Consider the following 22152-nt stretch of genomic DNA (forward strand, 5'->3'; position numbering starts at 1 on the left):
TTGATTGCTCTGGGATGAAGGAACTGCTTGTGATGGTAGCAGTGCATTTGGATGTGGGGCAGAGTGTAAGAGATCATAACACAGAACTCACTGTATATAATCAAAGAGTGAGAACGGATTAAAATGCAGTGCAGTTTGTGGGGTGACAATGTTTCTTCATGTTGTTTTTAATCTGAAATAATTTGCAGCAGGTCAAACCCTATTCTTACTCTGCCTTGACTTGAACACTCAACTTTAACCTGCAGTGAGGAACTCTGAAAATGTCTGTAGTAGAAGGTTGTCAGTGTAAGGGCTTGGGGCATTCCACTTTTGTGGATGGAAGAGGGACATGTGTTTCTGGGATTTGAGCATGTGGAATTTTACTCAAAGTCTTTTCCTTCCTTTTGCCTCCATCAAATACCTTGGGACAAAGCTAAGGTGGATAGGGCAGGATCTCCTGCAGGGAGCAGCTGATGTCTTCATCATGGGCTGAATTTAACTGAAGAAACAATGCTAAAATTTATTGCTATTTTAATTTCACAAAGTTTTTTAACTCCTCTATTTCTAGCCTTATTCTGCTTTCTGTGGAAAAAAGTAATTCCAGGAAAAGTATTATCTTTGTTTCTGAAGGTTCATATAAAGGAATAACTCAGTTTTATGACAAAATGTTATCCTATTTGATTTCCTCTTTTGCACTGATGGTAGGGAGGTCTAATGGACTTACTACCTCTCTTATGGTACTTCTTTTAGTTTGATATTTTGAAGAATTTACTTTTTATATTTCAACTAGAGGAAATCATACCTGGACAACAATAGGGAAAAACAAGCTTCCTGTTGTTGTTTTATAGCTCCTCATAATCTCTGTTACCTATATAACCGGATAGGGAATTTTGGTAGCCTCAATTGCCTGGATTTTTGTCTTCTTAAAAAGCAGCATGTTTTTTGACCAGTGTTGGATCTTTCATATTTCATCAAGATTTATTTTCTTCTCACTGCTTTCTTCTTTAGGTGTTGTGATAAGGCTCTTTAACTATAAGATAGTTGACCAGCCCCAGAATTGCTGATGTGGGTTAGAGTTATCTCTTTATTCCATTAACTACCTGCAAATTGTACAGTACAGCAGAACCCCTAACTTTGAGCACATGAATAATCACATTAAAGTCAATGGTATTACTCAACAGGCTTCAAGTTAACCAGAAGTCTGTCTACCTCTCTGAATCAGGGCCATAAAAAAATAAATGTGCCTTAAAAATATATTTAGTGTTGTTGGTACACATAAGCACCTAGTTCTCTTGTTCCTGGAAGAAGTTAATGGGGAGAAAAATATTTCTTCTCCCTCCCCACCCTCTCTTTTGATAGCATTTTGCATGTAGACGATTTAGTTGCTCTTCTGTGAAATGTGTTAGCCATTCCCTCTGAAACTGAGAATATTATGGCTTAAATGGACAGAACAGTAGAACAATCTTAATGCTTTTAAGTTAAACTTTCAGATGCCTTTTTAATATATATATATTATTATCATCATCATCACTGTGAGAATTTGTCAATAGTAACCTGTTTTTTTAAAAGTTGTCTTTTAAAATGTAACTGAAACACAAAGATACTCCTGGCAGAAACTCCAGGGCAGAATTCATGGTACAATGCTACATCTCAATCTGAATCTCCACACTTGACCATAATTAGGTATTGGTTATAGTTAGCTCCAGTGGTTAAATCAAGCTGCTGGAACAAGTCTTGTGAGTTACTTTTGGGTGTATTATCATCATCAATTTCTCCTCATGTCTCTAGAGTTAATTGGTCTTTAAAACATAGCCTTCTGTGGGAATGATGCCTAAAGATTTACCCAAAAGGTGGCATACCACACTGTTCTGAGAGCTGGAATCTGTGCCACTGTTACAGGTAGAATAGTTTTTGTGACTGCCTCATCATTATTGGAGTATTTTACATTCTGCATGCACAGATCTGTGGGCTGCAGTTTATTGGCAAAATTTATGGTAAATTAGTTGACTGGTTTAATTCTGGCATGTTTCAAATGTTCTTAGTCTCTGGAACATTGCAGATTGATACCTAGTGTACTAGTAATGTCAAAGGTATTTATTGATGAGCAGCACATAGCCACAGACAAATCTGCTGTGTGGACTGTGATCCCCCATGAGAACTGTGCAACTTGAGCTTGTGTACTCTGTGATAATTCTTGATTTGTTACTATAGCTTCTGGCCGTCCCAGTAAGGTCCAGGGATATTTGTGTTCTATGCATTCACAGACAGAACTCAAAAGCCCACAGAAATGTTACAATTCCAGCCCTGAGAGCAGGCAAAGCCATTTGGATGGAAACCTTTCGTGCAAGTGGTAATCTTTGCTCTGCGCAAAGCTCTCCCACTCCTCTCTGAGGCTCCAGATGTTGCCCTGGAGTGGCTAAGCTGCAGGCATTTGCTCACTGTTGTGCTTTTTTCCCATTTGTTTCCTCCATCCAGTCCCTTCATGACTCTGCTGCAGCTGCTTAAGCCAATATTAGTCAAAGACGTGATGTAATCTTTTACACTTCTGGAAAGAGAGTGTGAAATCCAACTGTATGAGACCGAGAGCATTTTATGTGCTCCTAGCAAGGCAACAAAGGGCACTGTCTGTCATCTGCATCATGTTCCTGATGTTTGTTTCTGTGCTCACAGGGTGTGCACACTGCTGTGATTGTAGCTCCAGCAAATTACTCTTTGTTTAGAGGAATATCTCATGGTTGGTTTTGCCTCACTGAAGGATTTGGCCAGTCACAGGACAGCTCTGTGAGGTTGGCCAAAACTGTGACAGCTCCTAAGATTGACAGTGGAAGCCCGAGCAGGCCCTTGTACCGTATCTTAGCATCTGAGGAGCCTGATTAAATCTTGGTCTGCTTCTCTGTGTGCATACAGCAGCCTTGACTAGGAGGAGGTTTGAGCTCCATTTTCTCCTGCAGAAGTGTTTCTCTTTGGTTCCTTTCACACTGGTACTGTGCAGCATTTAACTGTTGAAGCATAGTCCTTGTGAGCTCCATCCTAGGATTATTTGAAGTTTCTTTTGAAAACATGCTGTCTGAGGAGTGTTTTACAGCTAATATACAGCACAGGTGATCTTTGATCTCTGCTGCCTGCTTCCTAGCTAATTAATGGTTAAAATGATAGTTTTAAAGGGAGTGAAACTGCTGAACAGATTGCTTCTTATCATATTACACCTGCATACCACAATGTGTCATCCTCATTCAAGGAAGGGGGAGGAAATATTCTGAGTTACAAAAACTAGTTCCTTAGACTTAATATCACATTGCTCTACCGTCTTCATTATCTATTGGAGCCTGTATTTGTTAAACTTTTTAATAAGCTGTCACGTCCACCTTGTAATTTCCCCCCTACCCCTTTCCATCATTTAGAAAGAAGCAGGTGGAGGGCTTTTAAAAGACTGAAAAACCTGAGGCATTATTTCAATATACCAATCCTCCTTTTGGATTGGTAAGTATGGGAAAACAGGAGTGTTGTAGATTTTGTTGTGCATATTAAATGCTTTCATTAGAATTTCCTCCAGCACTCCAGAAGTACTGATGCAAACCTAAAGCAGATACATGCAATATGCAATGTTCAGTAGCTATTAATGGTCTCTGACTTCACTCGCTATGTATCTGATTATGAACTGGTGTTCCCAGTGTCAAGCATGGTAATTTTTTAATGCATTTCTTGAATAATTTCCCCTTACTCTACACAGAGGGAGGAAAATGCATCATGCCTCTCAATATGTGTGTGTGTGTGTGTGTGTGTGTGTGTGTGTGCGCGTGTCTCCTTTCTTGGCAGCCTTTGAAGCAGATCAACTTTAATGCTCAGTTCAGGAACTTCTGCCTGCGTGCCTTGCTTACTCCACAGGAGAGTCAAATTCCTGCCTCTCCAGGTGGCTCCCTAATGCCAGTTTCCCCTTCTTTCTGATAGTCCAAAGAAATTCAAAAGAAGCTTGTGACAGTTTTGTGACTGTGCTATGAGAAGCACTGGGCAAAAGGGATTTTCCTTTTCCACAAATCCCACACTGGGTCTGGAGAAGGATCCAGAGAAGAAACTGCAGATCAGCAGCCTGTTGTCTTCAAGCCTAGCACGGGCTGGAGCATCCATGGCTCTGTCCCTTTCTCACCAGTAGGAGCCACCAGGATGCAGTTGCTTGTTAGACCCTCTCTGCACATGATGAGGAACCTTTAGACAAGACCTCGTGGGGCCTCTGCACCTTCGGACACCAAAGCATTGGCCAGGAATGGATTGGAGATGTCTATTAATTAGTTTCTTAAAAACAGTTGTATTTTCCTTTGTGAGGGCAACTACACTTTGCAAGGTATCTACAGAGGTGTTTCCAGTCAAGTGCTGCCTTCAATGTTATTGTTAAAGTGGTGCCTTCAATGTCATGGTTCAGTTTGGTGGGGTTTGTTCCGGTTTTGGTTTTTTTCTATCCATGACCTTGACTTGTAGGCTCTGTGTTTATGCTTTTTCATTCTTCCTTCCCTCCCCCACTAAATATTTGCACTGTGTTTTTCTTTCTCTTCTCTCCATCCTCTTTAGCTCTATGCTATCTTTCCTCCGTGCTCTAATTTTTATTCCTCCCTGCTTTTGTTATCCATGTTGAGTTGAAAACAGTAACATGGCCTGACAATTTTAACATCATTCCAAGGTTTTTATGTAATTCCATAAATCTCTTCATTACTTTTTTATTGTTTTGTCATATATAGGTTTTAATTTTTCCCTCTACCTTATTAGTCTGTGGATCAATTTTAGTCTACAACATTTTATTAGTAGAAAGGGGAACAAAGTATCTCCTTTTTCTTTGTTGGTTTGGCACCATCCTAAAATTACCCCTTTTCTCTGTTTGACTACCTTTTTTCTTTCCCTGAAGACTCTGCTTTATGTCAGATCTTCTGCTGGAAGTGAACTGGGTATGACTTCATCAGGCAATAGGCAAAAGTATACCCCACTGCAGAGGAAGAAGTTGTTTTCACATGTTACTATGTTCATTTTTTTTTCCTGTCTTTGGGAACATGGGATGAGCTGAGGCACCATTACCCTGGGGATTGTGAATCTTTCTTTCCCTCCAGTAAATTTGGTGGCTAAACCTGAAGGCTGGTCTTGAAGGAGGATTTTAGTCATACCAATAAAATTCTACAAGTATAATTAAAAGGCTACAGTAATGTCAAAAATCCTTCCATGCAGAGACACAGCAGCTCTGCAATGACAGACACTGCATCAGGGAAAAGACTGACCGTGTCCTTCAGTAATTATTGGGGTATACTCCCACAGGAGTTTTTTCTAGTCTAACCTTATTAAGATTCAAATCATGTCTTGTCCCAGAATCTCCTCTCTGCCCCATGCAAACAAGCCTAAAAATAGTGGTCTGGACCTTCAAGCTGTTGTTTACTTCAGCGTAGCTTCATTACAGATACAAAGTTATTGCTATTTGAAGATCTTGACCCAAGTTTAGGTCTCTCTCATGTTATATAACTTCAATTTTTGGATGATGGTACCTCCTGAATAAAATTAGGTTTTGTGCAGCAAATTTGAAGGCATACCCAGACCTCTTAAAGTAGTTTACAGAAAAAGGAGTGAGCTGGGAGCAATGTTCTGACTCTGTAAGGTCTAGCAGCAGACATTTTATCACTCAACAATAATCCAGGCTTTTCTGTCAATGCTGGAATCTATTTTATTGAAAAAAGATCTTGGCAAGGACGCTGGGAATTGCAGCAGTGTCTTTCACAGTGATATTATGAGAGGATCTTGGTTCTTCAGGACCGTTTATTGTATGGAACATTGTATGAAATACTCTGTGTGAAGGGCCGAAGTAAAATGTTACCAAAGCAGCCTAACAATTTTATATGTGCACTGGCTGTCCATTTAGGCCAGTAGGAAATAAGCTATGTTTGGGGCAGGAGAAACTAGGTCTCCAAGTACAGTACAGAGGCAAATATTAAACTAGGTCAGATGGTAATGTAACATCACATGGAAAGACACTAGTTTTTAAATATTAAATTCTATTAAAATAATTTAAATTTTTATTTTTGAATTAGAGAAGTATATTACAAAATGGGAAGATTAATATTTGAATTACCTAAACTTACTACAGACACATATTTTCTCCTGTCTCAATGGCATTTTATTTGCTTTTGTTCTGTAACTAATACAATTGGATTTTCATCAGTAGTGAAGAACAGAAGTTTGTGAAACTGCCATAATTTTCATCCTGTTCATTTCCTTAACAAAATATTTAAACAATACACAATTTGTAAGCGTTGGAGCAGACCCCTTTGATACACCACTGTGTTTACACTACTCACGGGACTGCTCTGGGCATTGCATTCAGTGTATTTCCCAATCTTTTGCCTCTTTGGGGCTCACCATTTTGGATATTGGATTTCTGCAGGCAGCTGTACTTGTACTTTCAGGGGCTGGCACCTCTGAAATCCACAGACTGTCCCTGCTGCCAGAGGAGTGGAAGCAGTGGATTATACTGAGGTCAGAGGATGGGGAGTGTTGCTGGCAGTGCTGACCCTGCCATGCAGGCATCATTGCCTATATACTGCCAGGTCTCTGCTGGATTTAAAAGGCTCCAGGTGAGAAGAGCATAATCAATAATTGCAGAAATTAAAAGTGGTGCCTTCCCATGCCTTCCTACCTTTTTCCCCTTCCTTCTTTGCCTACAGGACACAAAGCGTCTGAATCCCCCAGACAATTGCTCATGCATTTACATTTTCATTTGCTTGGTTTATAGCAGGATTGTTCCAGCTTTTGGGAGGGGCAGCTATCAAAGATGTACAGGCACTGCCATTGTGTTTTATTGTTCCAGTCTATTTTTCCCTGTGAATGTAGGTGGGAGTTTTTCAGTGGGTTGGTTTTGTGGTTTTTTACTTTCTCTTTCTTCTAAGAATTTATAACCCTTTTATTGTCAGTCTTCAATCATTTTTGATAGATCAATATATTTACTTCAATGATGGTTCATCCTACAGTTGTGCTTGTATATTTTTTATTTATTTTTTTGCTTTGTTTATAGGGGTTATGAATAGATTCAGGGGGTTGTGTCTCTGCTATACCTCTGTCATTGCATGAGGATCAAGTTGCTTGAAATTTGCCCAGTTCATTTATATTTAGAAGGAATATGAGGTGTTTACATTGGTCTGTCTTCAAATCTATTGTTTATCCCCTCTTTTCTAAGTAAACTTTGAGCATTTAGAAATGATGTTTTTTTTCAGAAGTGTTCTCAGAAGTCTTAATCATGACTGCTGGTGTTTCATGTACTGCTGCATTGAACTGTTTGGAGGCAAGGGCTCTAGGAGACTGCTCTAGCAGAATCCAGGGATCCGGAGGGTTTGGGGAGTAGCACAGCAAGGCAGAATGGTAACGAGGACTCAGAATTGAAGCAGGTCCATGGGAATCCTGTGGTGTCCAGCCAAGCAGCTATGACTGAGGCAGAGAGGAGAAATTCTTGAGTCTACATCTCACTCATGTCCCCAGGCAGCCAGATGTGGAGCTGGGGCAGCTGTGAAGGGAGCTCACACATGTTCAGAGCAGTGTCAGTGTGATTTGCTGTGCTCTAGCTGGGGGTCAGTAGAAGGGGTGGGTGAACAAGACTCGCCAATGAAGGTGAAAGGATATGGCTTTGGAAGAGAGGGCCACATGTATTATTCCATCCCCAGTGATTTGTGTTGTTTCATGATAAAGTGATGTGTATGTCATTTGTCATGCCTTTCTTCCACCACAAAGAAGGGAGCAGCAAAGGAAGTGTGTTTGTTACAACTGATAATATGTAGAACTTGGTAAATGGAAAATAGGTCAACTAGGCAGTGCTCTCACTAGTATTACAGTTTGAAACATGATCTGTATCTTATGACTACACATTAAATATGGTAAAAAAATCCCTGAACCTGCATGGATTTCAGTGAGGTTTAATAATTTAAACCAGATGAGCATATTAGCTGTTTGTAGGATGTAATCCCCATAGTTGCCTTACCAGAGCCATATACACCCTGGGGTTTGGTGCATTCATTCTTAGGCTGAAATAATTTGCCATGTTATGAAAGCTGTGACTCAACTACTTCTCAGAAGCGTGTTGTCCATTTGTAACAGCAGATTTTCCTGGAAGTCATTACTTTGGAGTACCATTGTCAGCTGTACACATCACTCCTGCTCTTCTTGTCCTTTGTGGTACAGATTTGCTCGTTGTTGTTAGTGAGGATGTTTCTGCTGATACACAAGCTATCAGGTTTTTCTGTTCTCTTCTTTCTTTTCTATCTCTGTTGAATTGCAGTTTCCTTTGTCTTCTGTGTGGTGCACTGAAAGAGGCTAGGAAATTTATCATGGTTATTTTTAATGGGTTTTTAAAGTTCTGCACGACACAGATTGAATTGATTCAGGAAAATTTCCTGGAGCTGTAGCATTGTACTATTAAAAATAATTTTATCATTGCAATTTTTCTGTAAGAAAATACATCTGTTTTTCTCCCTCTATCCTATAACAAAGCTCTGCTTTCTAATGTTTCTGCGTGGTCAGATATTAACCATTTCCCTAGATAATTTAGGTGGGTCATGTGTACTGCTAGCATTTTTATTGTAAGGAATTCTGCTAGTGGTTTCATGATAAATGCATCAAGCATTGGGAAATTACTTTTATTAGTGTACATTTAATAATGCTTTTACAAAATAAATGGGTTTGTGTGTGTGTTTGTCTGAAGAATGTACAGAAAAAGTACATGCTGCTATAGGTAAAAAATTCATCTTTCCTGTGTGCATTTTGTATGCTGTAGCATAAAAAAGTACATTCCCAAGAGCTCAGTAGGTGGTTACTATCTTTTTTTTTCTTTGTTAAGACATGTTTTTTTAGGTAGATTGTGCAAGAAAAATGTGTTCCAGTGACTGTCCCCCTCGTGGCCAGTCTGACAAGCCTTTCCTTCCCTGAGTAAGGCTGTCCATTGTTGGCCGGGATCTGTGTCTTTATTGCACACAAAACAAATGAATGAGTTGCTTGTGGCTTCCCACTTATGAAACCCTGCTTTCACTTGCTTAAACTTCAGATATTTTCAGGCTAGTAACCAGGACCAAGTCAAAGTGTTGCTTCTTATTCTACAAGACAGCCTATTGCATGTGTAGTTACATGAAATTAAATTTGGCTTACTCACTCCATCATGCTATGTTTATGATGCAAACCCCCCCTCCCCCCGTCTATTCAGTCCTATCTATTATTGAAGAATTAAAATATTCTAATATCAAGACAGTTTTATTTCAGAAATGCATGCATCTGCATTAACATAAGCAGAGCAAAGGTATTAAGAGGGATGGTGTACAATATAATGTAACTCTCATTGATTTAAGATCAAAATGCTAGTAAGAAGGAGTAGACTGAAAGAAAATTATGTACATGTTTATTTCAGATACATTCAAAAATAAAATATTGTTTTGTCCACCACTGCTGATTCTATTTACAGGAGGTAGATGAGCTGTCATTCCTATAAAGAAATGAAAGATAAAGTGCAGAATTAAAACAAACAGAAATAGCCTACTGATTTTGAATGTCTCTGTTCTGAATGCTGCTTTTGAAGACATGTATGAGGATATGTCTTTTCAGCTGATAAGAATACTTGGTGTGTTCTGAAAGCCTTTTCTCCAGGGCTAAAATGGCTAAGCAAAACTGGAGAAGTGAAGAACTCCAGTTGCACTTAAGTTCTGGCCATGATAAGTAAAGGATACATGGGATGAACCTTGCAGAAAGACAGTTATGGTTGGTTTTTCTGTGTACCCTGATGTCAGGTCTCGGGGAGGAAAAATAACACAAACCTCAATTTTATCATGGTCAGAAAGGGTTTATGACAGACAGCAGTCAGATCACACAGGCTTTGTTTTAGTTGCCCTAGAATGTTTGCTTATATGAAGTTTAGTGATGGGTGTGTAACTATAAACTTTATTACACTTGTGTTTTTTTTGTAGTCAACCTGCTTTATCATCTGTTGTATCTTGTGATGTCGTAGTATCACAAATTATATTTAAATCCTTTGACCATCTTCCTGTTTTGTTTTCTCCGTATGGTCGCACATATGCTCTCCTCCTTTTGTCTCCTGTCCCCAAATTTTTCTTGGATTCTGCACTGTGACACACACATGCTTCCCTGTTTTCTGGGACACTGAGGATCCTCCTTGGCTTCATGGGCACGTGTTTAGATAGGTCCCCCATACCTTGCTAGAAAGCAGCCCTGCATTGCATTCCCCTCCTCCACATGTTCTCTCAGCCATATTATTCGATGTAGCATCACAGTCGTATCCCTCATCTTCTGCAAGTGTGCTGCTCTGTCTCCATTTATCTTGTATGAAATGGCTTTAGCCCTGCCAGGGTAATGCTGCCTGTTGTTTCCCAGAAATTGCTTACCTGTCTGTCAAAGGAAGCTGCTTAGAGCTCCTAACTAGAAATCGGGATATGGATTCAGCAGATCCCTATCCCTTCCTTGCATGGGGAAAAAAAACCCAAAAGGACAAAAGGTTACCCTTGTTTAGATGAAGTAACATTGTCTGCTTACCCTCCCCCGCCATCTTGTAAGTTTTTTCTTTTCATTCCACTGTAGAAATAGGTAGCACTGTTGAATATAAATAATAGGCTCATACAAATCCATACAAATGAGCACTGTGTTCATAATAGCAAGTAGAGTTTGGAGACACAGAAAGTTTGCTATCTTTCAGAGGTAGCTTTCCCTAGAAATAATAATCCAGTGTTCTGGAAAAAGTAACCTGATGGTTTTTCCCTCAGGGTATGACAAAGGAGTAATTTAGTAGTGAATTAGGTGCAAAGAGCAAAAGATGAGACTGTTCTCACGCTGCATCTCGAAAACCCCCAGAAAGGCCAGGCACAGAAATATGCTGAAAGCCACAGGAAACGCCTGCTGCACCATCACATGAGGTCAGTCAGGCATAGCGTGCTTTAGCGAGCGCAGACAAAACAAGCTCTGGTGAAAATACCACAGTCTAAACACGAGTAACAAAACACAGACTAATACAGCCCAACTTGGTGGGAAACGCCATGGGAAAAGATTTAGAAACATTGTTCTGGCACTCTTGCTGAGGTGAAGAGCTATGAGGACTTCCAGCGTCACCCAGTCACAATAGCACCACGCACCCACGCAGGAGGAGTGACTGGTTTCTTATTAATATCACAGTACTTCTCATTTCCAGTAGCATCCTGTAAAAGCAGTAGCCTATTTACAGCTTTCATTTGGCATTAATGAAGTGGAATACTGATGTAGCTAATCAGCGCTAGCGGTATGATGCGAGCACGCGGAGCGGCGGCGGCAGTGGTAATCATCTTAGCCCAGTTGGCAGGATAAAAATAACCCCTGCCAGCGCTGGGAAGTGGCAGCTCCCCGGCTGTGGAGGAGCACAGCCCACGACCCCGTGGCTCTGCTCTGCCCTGGAACCCGCCTTCTGCTGCAGCCCACCTGAACAGAGAAAAGAAACAATTGTTATCCCTCTCCTTCCCTTTTGCTGCTTCTCTCCCCAACCACTGAACGTGGGTTTGCGTTTTTCTACTTACACTTAGGTCTGGACTCAGATTGCCCCAAAAACCAAATGGATGTAGATTGCCGAATATGCTTGTATAATTCAGAGGTTTGTTGTTTTTTTTCTTTCCCTCTTCGTGGCACTTTGTGAGCTTAATTTAATCTCTGTCATTTCTTATATGTGGGTAAATGTCATCTACTTCATTTCATGAATGAATTAACACAGCCATGCAGAGGCTGTGTCTCCTGCACTGCTCACTTGGAAGGGGGAAGGGATTAGTAAATGTGTGTGACACCCTCAAGTTGCTAAACCCTGGGGTTAGAGATGCTCAGAAACAGATTTCATTTGCACCCTGGTATAAGTTACTTGAAAGAGTCATCAACTCTGTACATTGTAATGGCCTCAATCAGCCCTCCTTCTCTTCACCGTCAGCGTTAAATATATTACTTTAATACCCAAGTCTCTTACTGGACCTGACAAGGGAGGAGCTCCTTTAAAAATAGCTGTGCTTTTAGTGGTGGGGAGAAGATAAATAATCCCAGAATTTTCTTCCCTTTTTTTGATACTTCCTTAAGCATGTCAGAAGGCAGAGGCCTCCTGGCAAGGTGTGAGTTTGAGATAGCGCAGAGGTTCTTGGTATGTAGAAGATAGCATTTTTAATCCCGAGTGTGTGGACAAAGAGTTGGGTGCATAACTGTACAGAGCAGCACAGGAAGTGTGTGTGAGCAAGCATTTTAGGTTACATGATATTTTTAATGCACCCAGGAATTAAATTAATAGTCCCATGTGCTTATTTTAAAGCTTTCACAACATGAAATAAATGTAATTCATTGAAAAATGAAATGGGGAACAATTTATTCTTAAATAGAAATGAGTATGGCCGTGCCTCTTTTTTTCATGAATTTACACAATGAGCAGGATTAGTCTCTAGATGAGGTGTGTGAGTGTGTGTGTGTTGGCAGAGCTGTGCTCTGAACCTTTTCTCTGTACCTGAGACTTCTCAGCATTACCAGGGCTTCATTTTAATGTGAAGTAATTTCACCTGGTTATAGGGTATTGTGTTTTTGGGGTGGTTTTGTTTGGATTTTCTTCTCTTAAATTAATGTTAATGTGTTAATGGATGTTTTGTAGTTCTCTAATGTGGAGATACTCAATTTGTGAGTGCTTTATAAAAAGTCTGGGGAAGCATTTTGCCAACTAGAGTCACAGCCTAGGATGCAGAACGAATGGCACAGGAGTTAGTTCCCAACATTCCCAAGGAAAGCTGTAGTGCAATTTCCAGGTGTTTGTAGCAGCTGAGAAGCTCTGTTCTCACAGGGTGTGAACAGAAAAAAAAAAATAAAAAAGGTGATTGCTGGCAATTCCCATCTCCTCCATACTTGACTGTCCCCCAGTCCCTCAGATGGAAAATGGGAGATATTATTTGTTTTCCTTAATGTTGTTTCAGGTTATTTAAGCTGTAGCCTCTACAGGCCTAGAATAAGATTTCTATGTATGAATATCTCCTGTCAAATTAGGATATGGGGCTCTTGGACACCTTTAGCTGCTAATATAACATGAATAATACTCATGGTACTTGACAAATTTGTCCCACTGCTTTCCTTTCCTCTCAGCCCAAACCAGCCCTTTCTGTGCAGACTGTGTTTGGGGTTTTACAGCTGTTCATTATGTATTGCTTAGTCCTACCACATCTGAATTGCCTTCGAGCACTGAAAGGGGACAGTGCTATGACAAATCAATTTTCTGACCTCTGAAATAATTAAGTAATTAAGGCTGGGCTGCAGGCCTATTTTAAACAAGCATAGTGCTATTAGTTTTTACCTTTCTCTGCCTGCAATGAAAGGGTGTCTCTAAACAAGAGGCAGAGTGATTGAGGAACTTCTTTTAAGGAAAAGTCACCTAAAATCAGCCTTTTCCCACCATATCTCTGTTTCTTTTAACACCTCTCCTTCTCCCTCCTGTCTTTTTAAAAAAATTGTTCTTTGCTCTTCCCTGAAGAAAATAACGATAAAAAAATATTCTGTTTTCATATGGCTCTACAGATGATCTTGTGTACTTAACCAGACCACAGCATAGAAAACAAGGCCTTGCTTATTGCCTAACAGCATATATATGTTTTATGATTTATGTGGTTGTAATACATGGGGCTGATAATAGATAGGAAGATCAAAGTCTTCTGTGAATTGACAGCAGTACTGTAAACAAGGTGAAAGGGTTGCAGGTGTTTCCCACATGGATGTTACACAAAAACATATGGCCCTTTGCCATAAGGTACTGTATGTGCTCTCCACCTTTTCCTGTGTAACAAAGCAACGTTGCTTTGAGCTTTGTTCAGAGAGCACGGCCATGGTCCGTGCAGAGTGGCCAGGATGATCTTGGGAGCATGGAAAGGCTAATGCTACATTGTTTTTTCAAATTAAAAGTAGCTGATTAATCCTCTTTGTCGTCTGATGACAGAAATCTGCATTCTGGAGGGATCCCTGTCAAACATTGGGGAGGAAGATGATGGGCTGAAGTGTTTCAGGAGAGACTGTGCAATCCAGTGTGCCTTTTGTCTCACCACTTCTACTTGCCAGGCACTAGATATGGGGTTGAGACACCTAGGCCACATCTCTGCAGAAAGTGGCGGTGGTTCATGAGCAAGCCTGCAGATATCATTGCTGGATTGCTGTTTATTCTTGCAGATAAAAGAAAAGATGTGCTTAGTGAATGACTAAGTCATTGTAAAGAGGACTGCAACATCCTGGGTGAACCCTGAGCACAAGAATCTCTGTCTTTCTCATTAATTGCCTTAAGAGGGGTGTTTGTCTGCTCTTAGGAACAAAGCTGCTGAAGCTGGGTGTGGTGGGTGTTTGTAGACTCTCCAGTTATTGAAACACTTTTAATGAAGTTTGGCCTATTTTCAGGTTCAATACCCTGTGACAGAACCACCTCCTTCACCTGCGAGCCCTTTGGCAATCTCTGCTGTTTTCACAGCTTCTGGGAATATGCCCTCTTCTGAATGCTTGTGAAAGCCCTTTTGCCTGGCCATCCTGGGGATGATGTGGCACAAGCCAGCTGGCTTGTGCACCAGCAGCCTGCTGGGACAATGGCTTCTCATCCACGTTTCCATCTGCTGGAGGTAGCTCACACTGTACTTGTGCTGTTGGTGTACTGGTACCAGGCCTTTCCTACCTCACCTTCCAATGGAGCTAAAGCCACTCGTCCAAGATGGGAACTTCTTTCACTGTTCTGGAGGGCTGCAGTTTAAACTGAAATATAATAGAAATTTCCCCAACAGCATAACTTGATTAACTAATGCCTCATCTACACAGGAAAATGTGTCTCCATGTGTGGGTCATGAAATTTATTTTTGCTGATGTGGCAGTGTTACAGCTGATTTCCATGTGGACAGAGGTGCATCGCCCCAAGAGTGTCAGTGCATGAATTCTTCCTTCTCTGCAGGAGCAGCCTAGGTATTCCCAAGTATTTGCTTTACACCCTGAAAGCCCTAGATGAAAATATTATAAAGTGTTGGGTCAAGCAGTGTAACGGTACAGTAGCTAAAGGTAGGGCTTCTGTGTGTGAATGAGCCCTGTGGAAAGATTAACCTAGGAAAAGTTAATAAAAAGTGCAGCCCTAAATTATTCATGAATCCATTTGCAATGTACTTGCCCAGAGGCTTTTGTTTTTCTCAAACTCTTATTTATTAAAATCTGACAAGAATATCAGGTTTTGTTCAATAATAAATCTAAGTCTACATAAGACTAGTGATATCCTCATCCAGTAATACAGAATCAAAATGAAGTTACATGGCAGGGGTGAATAAGTTATTTACTTGGGAAGAATAGATTATTGTTCAGGAGGATTTTATCTTTTCCTTGCTATTTCAAAACAAGTGAAAAAAACCCAAAACACCTAGTTGTGAGATAGCCTCTTGTTTTGTGACTGAGGCCTTGATTCTGCAAAGGATTTAAAATATATTAAAACCCAGTTAAGATCTTTCTGGCAGCTTTTCAGGTTCCAAACACGTGTTTGCTGAATGAAATAGCTCAGGTGATCTTGTTTTGTGCTTAGTTCTACTTATCCTTTTTCCATAACTTCAGGGAAAGACCATGGAAGTCATGCTTTTGGCTTATGGATTTTAACTTCCAAAGTATGTCCATACACAGCTTCATCTTTTTATGTCCTAGAAAAGGTTAGAAAGATTGTACACAAAAAGTAGGAGAATGGAAAAAAGGAAGAAGGAGAGATTTTACTGTTTGGGATCCAAAAATGTGTGTGCTTTATAACAGTCATGGCTTAAAAAATGGCAGAATTTTGGATGAAAGTCAATTTAAGTAGTTGTTTGTTTTTCTTTTCCCCCCAGCATCTTCAATTTATTATTTGTAGGGGATTTTTTTCCCCCTTCTTCTCCTTCTCTGCCCTAATTTCTAACTGCATAAAGAGAGGAGAAGCTGGTGCCTATAGCTAGAAAGTTAGAGAAGAGTAAATGACAAAGAAAGAGCTTAGCTGTGGAAAGAGAGCTGGGAGTTCAGGTGACGGGTCTGAGTTGGAGGATGATGAATAGATTTGTTTGCATAAGCTTGGCTTCTGAGTCACTTTCTCATAAAAGCAGCTTGAGTAGGAGATGCTCCTGTCCCAAGTTTTTAGTCCTGAATGCTTTCAAGCACAAAATGCACTGTGACTTAAAGACTCCTGCTGTGGGTATCATCCTGTTATCCCAGTGGATGGGAGCTGGGGCTTTGCAATTTCCCAGGTTTGAAATAAACTAGAAATGTGTCTCCCTTACACACACATGCTTTGCCTGAGGTATCATGTGGTGCCCCTTGCTGCTCAGAGTTAAACTGAGTAGACATAACCAGCTTCTGATTGAGATTTGGTGTCAGGAAGTTGGTCCCTGTGAAAAGCTGTTTGTTGCAGGACCATCAGTGACAACCAATAAATGTGACAAGGAACTTGCTAAACTTGGAGGGAAGAAAAGCGAGGTATGAGCATGAGGGGTCAGTATTCATGGCCGGTCATTCTGAGTAGGTTCAGAGCAACACATCTTTGCCTTGAGAGCTTATGTTGCCTCTCTGATGACAGAAAACTGTACAAAGTACATGCAAAAGTTCTGTGCTGAAGTTCTGCTGAAGTCTGTGATCAAAACCCTCTTTAATCTGAGGCATCAGCTCTTTTTTATGCACCTATGAGGATTCTGAATAAAAGTTTGGCTGTTATAGACAGCTACTTTTGCTGTGATTGAGCATACTGGGAGGGGTGAAAAAGGTTTACCTTGATAGACCATACCAGCCATATCTAATGTTTCAGTAGAGCCTGTGGGTTGCAGTTGGGAAATAAAAGTTCTCTCTGGAAACCCACGAGAGAAGAAAAGATGATGTCTTCCTTCTCAAAGAACCTTGTGTTCTTGTTCTTCTCTGCCATTTGTTTGTTACAAGTTTTGGTGGTAGGGAGGTCAAATTGGACTGTGAAATCTTACTTTGGAATCAAGATAATTGTCTGATTTGTTTGCTCTTGAAGAAATCAGGCTGCTGCAGCTTCATTGCCATGGGAACCCCTAGTTACTATATTTAATCCAGCCTAGGGTTTGCTTGTCTATTTGGTTGCTGCAGTGTAGACAGGTGATAAGCAATATATCGATACGGAGCTACAGCACCAAAATTATTAGGCGTGGATATTACTGTGGTATTGCAGCATCTGTGGTATTTCTCTTGTCTTCTGCTGTGAGCTGCTGGCCCTCCTGTGCCTGCTTCCAACCTCTTCCTCTCTCCTGGTGGAGAAAAGACAGCTGGACTTTTTGGTCCAGCGATCAACAAAGGTAGGGACTGCAAGCAGCCTCTGCTTGCTGGTCGTGGTTCTTCCTCCCCCAGCATAGCAGCCAACCATCAAGTGCCTTCAGGCCTTGCAGGAAATGGTGCTGGAGAAGGGAGCTCTTCACCTGTAGAAGTTGTAGGCTTGGCATGGGTCCCAGTCCCTCTGCAGCATCCACAATGGTGTTAAGAACCAGAAGGGCAGACCCTGGCTCCACAAGGTCATTTTAAAATGGGAACAGGGAGATAAAAGGTGTACAGGCAGAGACACCCCTATCACCTATTCTTCTTCTGAAGTTTTACTAATTCCCTTATACTTGGTAAAACCTTTTTTCCCCTCCCTATTAGTGTAATGTAAGGTTTGTCCATGGCAATGCAGAGCCTGAGATGCACTCAGTTCCAGTGCTAATAGAAGTGGTGGAAGTGTGCTTTACTGCAGTCATGCTGAGGGGACTTCTTGAAAGACTCATTAGAGGCTGGGCTTAGCCATGAAACAACATTTCATGTGGCTGATGGCAGGAAATACAATTTTGTAGGTCTTTCATGGTTATTTCAGTTGGTTCCTAATGTTTTATTCTGCTATAGTTCAGTTTAGCGATACTACATCACTTGCACAGAGTTCAGAGTGAGCATAGAGTGTGTAAACCTTTATGTTAAAATGTTGGCTACGTATTGATTAATCAGTAGAAGATTTTAAACTGTTTACTTTAAATTCCAGGGCCATGCATCTTAATTTAACAGTTGGGAGGGCTGGGAAAAGATGCCGCTTTACCTAAGGGAATAAATTTTCTGTGATATTGGTTCACTGCAAGTATATTCAAGCAAAAAGAGATATTTTAGGGAAGGAGATAGTTCTCTGTGGTCATCATCTGCTAAAATGATTCTTTGTTTCTTTCTAGGTATTATATTGGTCGCCAGATGTTTGTGGTGGTCTCCTCACCAGAGATGATCAAGCAAATCTTAGTGACAGATTTTAGTAACTTCACCAACAGAATTGTAAGTACATATGAAAGTTGGCTTTGTGGATGGAGTTGGTAGCACTGCTAGTTTGAGCTCAGACCAAAAGTAGTTACAAGGAAGCTGGAAATAGAGACGCAAAATTATACCATGGTTCAATAAGACCTTAACCTGTATACATTCAATATATACATTGAGTCAAAGACTCTTGGTACCAGAGCACTCTGAGGATGAAAGGGAATGTCCTTAGAAGAGACACGCTGTCCTTGTGACTGAAGCACCAGATGGATGTTGAAGAGGGGGTTTCAATATCCAGTTTTGCCACTGACTTCCTGTGAGATCTCAGGAAAATCACTTACCAGCTCTCTTCCTCGGTTCTCAATCTGTACCATGGAGATGGTATTATTTGCTTTCTTCCACACATGGTCTGTTTTGTGCTTTTAGGCTGTACAGGGCGGGAGCGGTCTGCCTGGGACAAGGACATGCCTCCCACAGCTATTGTATATTAGTCACGCCTGAAAATAATGAATAGCAAAGAAGGAAGTTGGAGATAGAAAGAATTTATACATGTGCTCTTGGTTACACTCACCTTGGAAGGCTCATTTTCAGAAGGTGGTTAGAACAAATAATGTGGTTGAATGGCCAGAGTTCCATCAGTTGCTCAGCATTTTACAAGGAAATATCGTCACTGCGTGCTGCCTCGGTCCCATCCATTCTGATTCCCTCTGGGCCCTTTGTATGCTCAAACCTGCTCAAACAAACTCACATGTATTCAGGAGGGTTGTTTGTGCCCTTGGGAAACATTTTTTCTCTGATCAGCTGTCTGTCTCTTCTGTCCCTCTGATCCTCTCTGCACCCAGTCAGTCTGTTTGCAGACTGCTTGTCTCCTTTGCTTGTTTCTTTTGGTACATGAGTTTCATCTTGTCACTGCCTGTATCTTACTAACTACTGGTACCAGCTGCCTCCCATTCTGCCCATACTTGGAAGGAAGAATCTATTTTTAGACTTCTTAGACTGAAGTTGTTATATGTGACAAGGGGGTTTCCCCCATTTTGTCTGTACTTGAAGAAATTTTCCATCCCTTCCCTTCTTCCACCCCAAGCAGGAACCCTATTTCTTCCTGTCTGTAACGTTCCCATGTTTTTCTTCTTTATATTTTTACCCACTACACCTAGCAGTAGCTGGTGATCAAGCAGCACTTCCCTGAAATTGGAAAGTTTCCTTTGAGGGGATCCTTAGAGATTTGTTCTGTGCTTAACTTCAGTCAGCTTGGTCATTTGGTTATATCTTTCTCTGTATTGTCACACTTCTCAGCTGGTGAAATTTGTGTTCCTCTCCAGGCCTTTTGCATTCAGAGGTTTCTCTCTCTTTCTTGTGGTTGTATATCCATGTCATGGTCTGCCTGTAACATCTGTGTTAATCTCTAAAATTCAGGTAGATTATGTCACTATAGTCACTTTCTCCTTCTCTCTCCTTTTCTTGTTCTTCATTAGGGATCTGTTAGGTAGAGCTGTCTCTGCAGGTTCACATCTTGCCCTTATCACTGTCCCCTGAATCATTTGTGGCTTTTCTGTACAGCATCCTGCTTTATTGATGAGGAACTGAGACACAGACAGAGTGACATCCCTGCCACTAACCAGAAAACCTATGACAGATGAGAAAATTTAACTCTTAGCCCTCCCTTTAGCAAAATTAGCAGTTTCCTGCCTGTGCCTGTGTTGCTATTTCTGCCTTGCTTAATGCCCATGAGTCTAAATCAAATTAACTTCATTCATTGTATATGCCCTCATCTGCTTCTTCTCTGGTCTTCTCACATTCCCACAATCTTTGATAATTTCTCACTTTCCACTTTGTTCTTCCCTCTTCCAAGCCATTGTTTTTCACTTATTGAATATAGCAACCTTCTGTTTCTGGGTCTTTCCATATCTGACCTGGTGATTTTTTCTCTGGAGGTTTCACACTGGAAGCTGTCTCCACTTCAATTTGCGTCAGCTCTCTTGGGAAAGTATTTGATTATCCTGTACACTAGTAATCCTACATGAATATAAATAATGCTGGATGGTATGTAAGGAAGGCCAGTGGAATTTATTCGGATGTGATTTGGCTTGTATGCAAATAATGACTGAAAGGTGAGAGTGAGAAAAGCTTACTTTCCAAGTAATAGAATTCTGTCTTATCACATTGACTGAATAAATGTCATTTTAAGACTTTTAATAGGGTTTCTTCTGTTTGTATATTTTAAAATAAGTCAAAGCAAGCTCATCTACTTCGAGTGAAGGTTTCTATTTGCTAGTGGAGAATTCAAAATGCAAAAAAGACCACCCTGCTTTATTCTACACATTCCTTCCCCAGTGAAGAGTGGTTATAGAACTGACTTTTGAGTCAGTGCTGTTCACAAAACTAGGCTAATACATTCCAGTCCAGACATGGTACATGCTTATTATTTCAACCCATATTTTTTAGCTGAAAAGTATCAGCCTTTTAGGCTTGGAGGATGGGAATACATATGAGGCCATTGGGTTTGAACAGGTCACAGGAACACACACTTGTGCTTTTCTTTTCCAACCTCCCCATGTGCATTTCCAAAATCAAGGTTTGTACTTCATCCAACAGAGTGAAATGTGAGTTCTCTAACCCAGAATGCCTCAAAGTGAGATTATTCTCTCTGTAGCAGTTGTAGCAACTGTATGTTAACAAATTGTCACTGAGCTTCAGGATGTGCAGGACTACTTCGAAAAGCTAAGTGTAGAAAAAGTTTATATACCATGTTTATACCATGTTTATTTCGCCACTTTTTCAATTAATTGTAAAATATATATATATTTGATTAAGAGACAATGGGAAATCAAACTTGTGAAGGGCTGAAAACAGTGGATATATTGGTAGAAGCCAGTAAGATGATGATTCAGTGAATTCTGACAGCTTTTATTAAAGCTGTCTGTAATGTGATGTCATGCCTTTGAGTGTTCGTTAGCAGGATGATCTTAATCTGGGATTGTGAACTTGTGGGCTTCCTTCTGGGAAGTCATCAGAAGCCCTCTATGGAATGAGAGTGGTTTTAATCTGCTGGGAGGATTCTTTTGGAAGCATCTTGTGTCCTGTCTCTGCATCCTGAAAGACCTAGACCATTTGTGCACTTCTCACGCATTGAACCTGTCTGCTCACTCATTATATAGACAAAGTAGATCCTGCATGTGAACACATGCAAAACTACTCTTCATTTTATGTTTCCCTTTGATAATATATATTTCACATCTTTACTATGGTTATCTTTTGAACATTGCTGTAAGAAGTTTTTTTATATTCCCCCACCATCATCTCTTGTTTCTGAATTACTGGTTAATAATTCTTGAAAGAGAAGTGTATGATGACTGCAGATCAAATCTGCATTAAGGTTAACTTCCCTTTAGAACAAGCAACCAAGTCTTGCACACAGGCTGTTACTGCCTTGTAGGCACAGGGTATAGGTATTGTTAACTATATAATCACAGGAAGGCAATAATGACACTCTGCTTTCCCATTTAATTTGGTCTCAATTAATGTAAGCGTTAGAGACATTCAAAACAAAAAAATGTCTGCTGTAATATACCTTCATACTTGAGGCACATGAAGCCTTTTTCTCATGTTTTTAATTTTTTAATGTTTTAGTTGAAGAAGAAAATATGAAAATTACTTTATATACCTTCTGCCAAAAAATATGGAATTAATTTTAATTTAGGTTAACCATGGAAACCTCAGCCAGCATTTAGGAAGAACTGTGCTGGAGTAAATGATACCTTTTTCTCACAACTGTGTTAAGCTGTCTCTTGAATAGAATTGTCCTTTTAAGAGCACTAAGACCATTTTTAACTTCATTACTGTGTTGCGAGTGAGATAGGATTATTATGTTAGCTGCATTCTTCC

The 22152-nt window shown here is 40.4% G+C and overlaps 1 protein-coding gene across 3 annotated transcripts in view; it reads left to right on the forward strand.

The window, feature by feature from the left end:
• The window catches only part of LOC131592364 (thromboxane-A synthase-like), a 229298-nt gene that overhangs the window by 84858 nt on the left and 122288 nt on the right, over window positions 1–22152 (forward strand). For all 3 annotated transcript variants that reach the window (XM_058863822.1, XM_058863824.1, XM_058863823.1), the window contains one exon: window positions 18192–18288. In XM_058863822.1, coding sequence (XP_058719805.1) covers window positions 18192–18288 — 97 coding nt within the window. The remainder of the gene's footprint in view (window positions 1–18191; window positions 18289–22152) is intronic.

Source organism: Poecile atricapillus, chromosome W (genome assembly GCF_030490865.1).
Source record: "Poecile atricapillus isolate bPoeAtr1 chromosome W, bPoeAtr1.hap1, whole genome shotgun sequence".
In the NCBI taxonomy this organism is placed as follows: domain Eukaryota; kingdom Metazoa; phylum Chordata; class Aves; order Passeriformes; family Paridae; genus Poecile; species Poecile atricapillus.